Source organism: Hermetia illucens, chromosome 2 (genome assembly GCF_905115235.1).
Source record: "Hermetia illucens chromosome 2, iHerIll2.2.curated.20191125, whole genome shotgun sequence".
Classification (NCBI taxonomy): domain Eukaryota; kingdom Metazoa; phylum Arthropoda; class Insecta; order Diptera; family Stratiomyidae; genus Hermetia; species Hermetia illucens.
In genome coordinates, this window is record NC_051850.1 from 158,008,479 (window position 1) to 158,017,646 (window position 9,168).

Below are 9,168 nucleotides of genomic sequence, written 5' to 3' on the forward strand. Positions count from 1 at the left end.
CAATTTTAAAGTCATATATCTCGCGAACTTTGCTATTTATCGCAATGACTTGCCTTGAATTTTGAAATGATGCAAACCTATTTCGGCTTTCAACATTTTTGCATCCCTTTTATGGAAAATTTATTAATCTTATACAGAGAGCCACCTTTTCCACTGGACTCAACGCGCTCATTATCAGTCCCAAAACTATTTTAAGAGCGCTGTCAAGTGGCTATCTCAACCCCTCGCAGATACGAACAACACGGAACAAATGAAGTTCAATCCGTCAATGTTTTTCACGGTAATAGATTGATTCGCTCTCGGAAGAATCTGTGCGGTATCTTTAAGCCAAACTGAGGCGTAGTCTCTCGATTTTTGTTTAAACATGGTAATAGCGTTACCCCAGCTAATCATCGGCTCCATGAGCTCCAGCAGCGCTTGCTTTCGCGATGTGACAGTTGGGGGCGTGCGAATTATTCAACGATTGCATGGAAATTCTCGCGTTCTTGGTCGTCAATTTGGCGATTCTTGTCATCGATTTTACCCTTCATTTGATCGTGGTTACACAGGCGTTTCAGCTGACACTGTGAAAGCCTCGACATTAGGGTGTTCCGCGTTGACGTCGTCTAAAATTAGGCACATTTCGCGAACCAGTTCTGCGGGAAGAAGTGAATCTTGGTCAGTTCCTCTGAGCTTTGGAAGCGTTTGTTCGAGTAGTTTCTCTACGGCTACGGAGCATAGAAGACGCGGAAAAATGGTTGTGGTACCAAGTGTTAAGTTGAATGATGGCAGTGAAATGCCGGTGTTTGGATTGGGGACATATTTGGTGAGTAGAAGGATATAATTCTGATGCTTCATATATTGGCCCTTAGTTATTAAAAAGATTAAGTGCAGTGAAAAAGTGTCGGGAGAATACCGAAAGCCGGCTGGGAAGCTTATGTAGATGACAGCTGGTAATTAGTACGTTCAATGCCAACTCGCTTTGTTCCACACGGCACGAACCATATGTTTCCTACTAAAGCTCACAAAAGTTCGCTGGCTGCTCAGTTGCTGTTGGGGAGGCAGCGTAGTTCATGGGGAAATGTACACAAGAAGTTTACTGGAAAATGTGACGTTTGGTTATAAAACTTGGAGAAACTGGAGGACTATGAATTTCATGCGCATATCAAATGAAAGGTCTTGATTAGTACTTTACGAAAATATCATATTTTTATCCCTGTTAACTGTTGTATGAAACCGTTGGCGGATATGGAGCAGGAATAATTGGGCGTTCTTCGTAAAGATGAAGATAAAGCGGAATTTGATACTTGGGAATAATCAAAAACGTTTTTGAGTTCGTTTATGGAACTGTATATTGGTTTTCGGCGTTTTTATGTATTCTGATTAAAATTAAAGATTCTAAAAAGTGAAAAATATATGACTCCCGAATATGAATGTTGTGAAGCCGCTCGACATCCATAGAAGTTGCCCTGTTACAGTTTTAGATGAACCAATTTGTAATGAATGTAAATATTGGGAATGACTAGGCTCGCTATCCGGAATGGTTAATTACGAGGTTAAGTCTATCATAAACCAGGAAATTTGTAGAAGTTACCGTGTGGATCCATCAGCATCTAAGTACAGCTGCATTCAAGTATCTCGTTTCCACGTGCTTAGGAATGTGGAGAAGGGTGATCTGATTTCCTCCAAATCATTTCAGAACAGATCTACTGAACAGTTACCGCAAATCTTAGATTTATCAAAGTAATTGGAATTGCGGATCCCTCTCTTTTCCCTACATATATCCTCTCCTACCTTGAAAGGGATGTCCACTGTAAGGAGTTGTAACGGCGTTGTAGACAGGAGTGTGGAGAGTGTATAGTTGTTGAATTTTCACTTCGGATGCAGAAGCAGTGGTGTGGGGATATTTGATCCTTTGTTAGTGAGTCCGTACTGCATACAGTGTCGAACGTTTTTTTCTTGTCAAATCATGAAGCAAGGCTATTGCTTTTCAAGAGTTATTTTTGAATTTCTTTGCTTATGGCAATGTGCTCAGCTCCTCTATTCCTCCCTCTTCCTGGGATAGCGGAATTCCTAAGTACCAGCATATACAATAACGTCGAACCTCAAGGTGTTGAGATAACTATGATACATTTATAGCATTTGGACAACAGCACAGCATTTATTATTTATTGCGGTGTTGATATGTTTTATCTAATGCCTCTTGTGAATTCTCTCTTTGATAATTAATAAAAAACGAAAAAAGATATGTTTCAGGTCTTTCGGAACATCGATTGCAGCTGCGCCATTAGGAGAACTTCTGCAGTTATCTGCGGTACCCTCAATGCCTTGTGAAAAAATCGGATGAGATTAAAGTTAGTTGCATGTCTAACTTTTGAGGTTGGGAGATTTTTTCCCCATATATCTAGATCCAACAACCCTTTTCTGATCGTTTCTATTGCAGTCTTTACCTACTTAGCGACTAGTCCTTTCCAGTGGGTCGATCATAGGAACTGGGATTTTTATTTCTTTAGTTATATGTGTCGGTTTTCATTTTCGATTTTCATCCTGAATCCTCATCAACTTATCGTTGAGAGACAATTTCAAAGGAATAACGTACCCTTTGGGCGGTTTTTCTGTAAATCGTAATAATTTTCTCGCGCGACTCCGACGGTCCTGGATGTAAAAATCTGCTCAAAAGTGAGCGATTTAAGTAACTTATGAAATTGCTTTCCCTATCAGGGCAGGCTTAAGAATACATTTAAAGCCTGGCCTGTTTGCCATGAAAAGCGACTAAAAGGGATAGAAATTTGTAGGCTAGCAACCTGAAAATTTCGAAACTTTGCTGCTACCGAAGCGTCAACAACGCCTCGGATAGGGATTAACCTCACGACTACGTCCTTTGGCCATCCAAAAGGGATTATGATTGGATTCTTGAATGTTTGCACGTTCCTCGACAACGGTATTGAGGATCCCAAAAATTCTCGACGATATAGCTGAACATTCTGCGCCGCTGTTACCACATTTAGGAAATGCGTTATTGAATTGTGGAACGCCGAATGGTAGCGGTCGTGAATTTTATGTCGGATTGTTTCTGACGGCTGCCGTAAGGCACGCACTCTTAATCTGGGACGTTCGTTTGCGAGCTGCGCCCGCGTCTTCTCACAGGGCTGGAGAGCTGCGACCCCCCCAAGTTCAACATCGACCGCTTGTATGATCCAGCTGTCGCTCGACAGTGGAATAGTGAGCTATCTGGCTGATCGGAAGGCAAATAGACTGAGTAACCCATCAGAGAATATGGATGAGCATTGGGCTGCTATCAAAAATTCTCTTTTCTCGAGTGCTACACAAGGAGTTTAACGACGACGACGAAGAGGCGTCATAGGATCTGGTTGACGGTCTAATAATGTAAACGGATCGGTGAATGGAAAGGGCTGAAAGCTCTATTGACTGCTCCGAGTGATGGCGGGCGTGACGCGCTTTAACTCCGATACCGAGCGAAATCCTGGGAATTTCAACGTACTGTACGCCGTGGCAAAAAGGAATTTGTTATTGCGCTGGTCAGAGAAGTGGAAGATGCCAAAGAACGCAATGATGTCAGAATTGTATACCGCATCACCTGAGAACTTGCATGTTGTTGTGGATATTTTCGGTGGTCTCGTGAAATACAACAAAAAATTACAGCTGAAAAGGTGGAAAGAACAGTTCACCACGATTCTTAACAATATTACATCCGGTGAAGTTCCATCTCTGGTGGATGAAATGGCTAGTCACCGTAATATGCGGAACTGTTCTTCCAAACAGAAAAGAAATCATTTCGCTCATCAATGCACTCAAATGGACTACGGCGACTTGGCTGAATGGCCTTCCAGCAGAGTTATTTATCACTGCACCTGCAGTCATTTCCACTCGTAGGAAAATGTTGGAATCCGATACCTTTTGCAGAGTGTGGAAGAAGTGGTTGATCGTTAAGATCCCAAAGAAATGTACCCATTTGAGGGAGGCAATTGTAGGGAAATTTGCGTGCTCACTGCCGTTGCCAAGATAATGGCAAAAATAATCTTGGAACGTATCAAAGAACATCTTGAAAGCTTGATTGTAAGAGAGCAAGATGGTTTCCACTCCGGATTCTCCTGTATTGACTGCATCAACACCCTACGGATAATTTTGAGGCATTACGTAGAGTTTGGATATTTATAATACTTCAGCTACTCCTCATCGATTTCGAGAAAGCTTTTGACAGCGTGAACATGAAGTGTATGTGGTGTGTTCTATGCAGGAGGGCATTCTGGATAAACTCTGCTCTCTCCCCAGGTCATGGATATTGGCCAAATTGCTATCGTTTGGTAGAATTGGACTGAAGATAAACACCAACAAAAGCAAGGTTCCCAGGCTGACTGGTCATCGCACTCGCCCTATGTGCATTAACAGGCAGAGCGCCGAAAGCGTCGATAAATTTGTTTATCTAGGAAACGTGGTTTCTGCCGACGTTGATCCTGAACGGGATGTTGCCCGACGCATTAACGACGGTAGATCTGCTTTGCCGCATTGTCTAATATCTGAAGAAGCTATTTGCTAGATGTGAGTAACAAGAGAGGCCTCGAAAAGAATCATCATCTAATGGTCGTTCACCTGTTTATGAGACACTTTTCGCAAGTTGGGGAGGCTCGACCCCCTAGCATCGATATCATGAAAAATGAAATTTATTATTGTGTTGGTTATTAAAGCAGAAGCAACCGTAACTAGCAGATATTTTGCTACCGCAAATATTACGATGGTCCTGTCAGGCACTGTCGGCTTATTTCACGCTTTCGTCGACTATCCGGGCAACCCGGACACTCTGCGAATTCTCCTTTGATAACCATGCTGATTGCCTGGTGCTCACTGTGCAAGCAGCTGTATATGTCAGCTCCGCCACAGAACACAGACCCTTTCAATGTTTAGCTCCACGAATGCTCCGAACAGAACGATCCTTTCATATTCATTGTGCGGCTGCTCCAATCAAGGGCCCACATGTTAAAATCACCTGTAATTTTTGGCGGACGTCCTCTCGCGTGCAGAACTGAAGTGTAGTGCTGGGTAGAGCATAGCAGCTATATATATGGATGCTTTTCACTTTCGCTTTGAAGAATTTCTCCGCTAGACGGCTTGTTTCCCGTAGGTCTATAATGCTCCCTGCCCCGTTTAATCTTTGAGTCAAATGCCACCACCGCAATTTCGATATGGCTCACTAATTATGGTTATGTTGATACGTTTCTCGCGAATAGGTGGCGAGAATGTGCCCATGTGTCACACCTTGCTTCTCCTTGTCCATTGTATTCTACAATTTTGGTCAGTTTCATGGTGCTTCGCATCTACTGTATCGCTTCAACCTGTCATCCACTCTGGTACATGCCCTGGTGATGCGTCCGAAGCGAGAGCATCCAAAGCACAATTTTTGCACCACCTGCTCCCTAAAGTGACACATAATCAAGTCTATTCTTACTCTCCCCGATACAAACAGTTTGAGTGTTGCCCCCACTGGTAGACTGATGGTGGTGGTTTGTATCCCATCGTAGGGTTTTCACTGCTGAATCTTGAATTTGCGAATTTCCTCCTTTGTGTGTTTAAAGATATTCGGCCTGTTAGATCTTATGTCGGCTTCCTGTGTTAAGAACTTTGGCTCAATAACTTGTCCGTGATTACATCCTTGAATTTTTTAGGTTTCAACATACAGCCTCCTTTTTGGGACCGTCTGATATGGCTAACATTATCTCTCAACTGCATCTACCTTCAGCGTATGACCTTTCTCTTCGTTTGTAGATGATAATAACGACTTCTCCTTTTTTAAGGTGTTACTTTTCTGGAGATTTCCACATTCTCCTTGTGGGGCTACTCCCTTTCTCCTGAATTGCGGTTACATGAGTTTCGATATTAGCCGTCCTTTTCACCTGCACCACTTTCTTGGGAGTTGAGCCCCTTTTTATCTTGGGAGTTTACTGCATTGTTGATTGGTTTCATCGTTCGCGCAGCCTCTTTGTTGTACTTTGTATGGGCCTGGATTACTTTTTCACTCGATACCTTTAGTCCTCTTTCATCTTGAGCCTTCCCGTATGCCAACTTGATACTTCTTATCATAACCCTTATATTCTGATGATTCCGGCGTTCTTAGATAAATCAACAGAGCTCGATTAGTTTGTTATTCATTGCGAGAAAGGTAGTTCCGGTGTGCTTGTTACATTTAATGACATAGTACTCGGACGTAGAATGTTAGTTCGTGGGTTGGGCATTTTTTATGATTAATTTAGGATCCTAATCTCTTTATTTACCAACAAATATCTACATTGTTATAATATCATTTATAATTTCGATTTCAGTCCAAAGAAAATGAAGGAGTTGAGGCTCTACGTCACGCCATTGATATCGGGTACCGTCATATTGACACTGCCTTCTTCTATCAAAACGAAAAGGAAGTTGGACAAGTAATAAAAGAGAAGATTGCCGCAGGAGTTGTGAAAAGGGAGGACCTCTACATAGTGACTAAGGTGATATATTGGTTTAACCCAATTTTATGATTGTCATAAACCAACTTCTACATTATACAGCTATGGAACATTTACCACGATCCCGCGAAAGTCGAAGAGGCGTGCAAGAAGTCCTTAGATAATCTGGGCTTGGATTATATTGACTTGTACTTGATGCACTTCCCCGTCGGATATAAGTTTATAGACGATAATCATTTATTACCAAAGGATGAGGCAGGAACCTTACAATTGAGGTAAGATTTGGACTTTTTAAGTTATATCAAAATAAATTCTCCTTTTATTGAGTGTTTCAAATTTGGAAGATTGTTTTTCTACTGAAAAATCTTTTTCAGTGACTACGATTACTTAGATACATACAAAGCTATGGAGAAATTAGTTAAGAAAGGCTGGGTCAAAAGTATTGGAATATCAAACTTCAATAGCGAGCAAACCGATCGAGTTTTGCAAAATTGTGAGATCAAGCCAGTAACGAACCAGGTACGATTTGGATTTTTGTCTTTCTAATGGCAATCTTTTTAAAATTAATTATTTCATTCTTAGGTGGAATGCCATCCAGGTTTCAATCAGAAAAAACTTATAGAATTTAGCAAGCAACGTGACATTGTTATTACCGCCTACTCACCGTTGGCTCGTCCAAATCCTGCTGAAAAGAAACCAGCCTTCTTGTTCGACGAGAAAATGCTTGCTATTGCTGAGAAATATAAAAAGACACCATCACAAATCGCTCTTAGATATTTGGTAAGAAGGTCCTTTAGGATCTAATTTCCAGAGTGTGATTTTATCTATTCATGATTTTCAGATTGACATCGGAACTGTTCCTATCCCGAAGTCAGCGAACAAGAAGCGCTTGGAAGAGAATATCAACATTTTTGATTTCAAGCTGACTGAGGATGAAATCAAAGTGGTCGACTCCTTCCACACCGGGGAACGGATCAATCCATTTAACCTTGTCAAGGCACAGAATCATAAATATTTTCCTTTTGCTTTGGAATTTTAAAGTGAATTTGTTGCAATTGTGTAAGATGCTGTTAATTATATACATACAATAACATTTTTGAACAGAATGATTTTACTATTCAATAATTATCTGTTTTTGGTTTCTTATTTTGTATTGTTGTGTCCTTCGAATTACTACGTATTCAGCGGAGATCGACTATTCTTACAAGAGACTGCCAGCGTTGGTTATTATTGAAAATATGTCAACTGTTTTACTTTCCTTCTAATTATGCAGTTTTGTGCAGGCTTTAAAGTAAACTTTAAGGTTCCTTAATTAATCCTTTGACGCGATTTGTTAGAGTACTTAGAACTTCATCATCATCATCAACGGCGTAACAACCGGTATCCGGTCTAGGCCTGCCTTAATAAGGAACTCCAGACATCCCGGTTTTGCGCCGAGGTCCACCAATTAGATATCCCTAAAAGCTGTCTGGCGTCCTAGCCTACGCCATCGCTCCATCTTAGGCGGGGTCTGCCTCGTCTTCTTTTTCTACCATAGATATTGCCCTTATAGACTTTCATCTTCATCCATTAAGTGACCCGCCCACCGATTTTATCCACAACCAGACGGTCATGGTATCGCTCATAGATTTCGTCACTGTGTAGGCTACGGAATCCTCCATCCTCATGTAGGGAGCCAAAAATTCTTCGGAGGATTCTTCTCTCGACCGCGGCCAAGAGTTTGCAATTTTTCTTCCTAAGAACCCAAGTTTCCGAGGAATACATGAGGACTGGCAAGATCATAGTCTTGTATAGTAAGAGCTTTGATCCTATGGTGAGACAGTTTTTGTAAGCTGAAATAGGCTCTGTTGGCTGATAACAACCGTGCGCGGATTTCATCATCGTAGCTGTTATCGTAGAAATTGTCAACGGTCTCAAAGTTGTATTCTCCTATCCTTATTCTTTCTGTTTGACCAGTGCGGTTTGATGTTGGTTGGTTCGTCTAGAACTTGCCAAAATATTATCAACGGTGGGATTTCTAAAGTTAAACATCTCTGCTTACCATGTTTGGTGATCCCGAGGGTTACATTATGTTCCTTTTTGGATCGTGTTCAGAATTCAAGTTCATGCATCATGTTCATGACAGCAATCCGAAAATTTAAGCGTTATTATTTCAAGTATCAAGTTCATCATGTATTTGCTTCAAGTAGAACGGCGATGTGACCTGAAGCTCCGTAATCAGGATCAGCTAAATCTCGCAGGTTGCAATGCGCTGGTAATTTGACGTTTGTCTCGAGTGCTGGGTAAATACTGATAATTTTTTAGACGATTAGAGATGATAACTTGATGTCTTCTCCATACTTGGTCGTACCCGTTGCTCTACTTCGCCCTTTGTTTTTATGGGAGACGTTGACCCAAGCCCCCTGATGTTGAAACTTGCATGCTGGTGCTTTATCCCCAATGATTGGACTGTCTTTTCGCTGAGGAGGAGGGCTCTTAAGGTAGTTAGTTGTCCTACACTATCTCTCACCTTGATTCTCGCTGTGGCCGCAGTCTGGGTAGTTTCGGGTTGGTTCGCCATGAGTGCTGTCGTTGCAGAGGCTGGCTACTTTGCGACTTCCTTGGATTTTTTCGATGGACAGTCCTTGACATTGTGACCTTTTTTCATGCAGTTGTAGCAGCCCCTTTGTTCTCAAATTAGGTCCCTTCGTTGAGAAATACTGCTTTAAACTCGCTACATTGAGTACTA

General features: G+C 41.7%; 1 protein-coding gene across 1 annotated transcript; it reads left to right on the top strand.

Annotated features, from left to right (window-relative positions):
* Positions 1-233: 233 nt before the first annotated feature.
* LOC119649744 (1,5-anhydro-D-fructose reductase-like) lies at positions 234-7,565 on the top strand. The gene is made up of 6 exons (XM_038052033.1): positions 234-805; positions 6,315-6,482; positions 6,543-6,715; positions 6,815-6,959; positions 7,023-7,220; positions 7,282-7,565. The coding sequence occupies exons 1-6, from the start codon at positions 365-367 to the stop codon at positions 7,477-7,479; spliced, it is 1,323 nt and encodes a 440-aa protein (XP_037907961.1). The 5' UTR covers positions 234-364; the 3' UTR covers positions 7,480-7,565.
* The last annotated feature ends 1,603 nt before the right edge of the window (positions 7,566-9,168 follow it).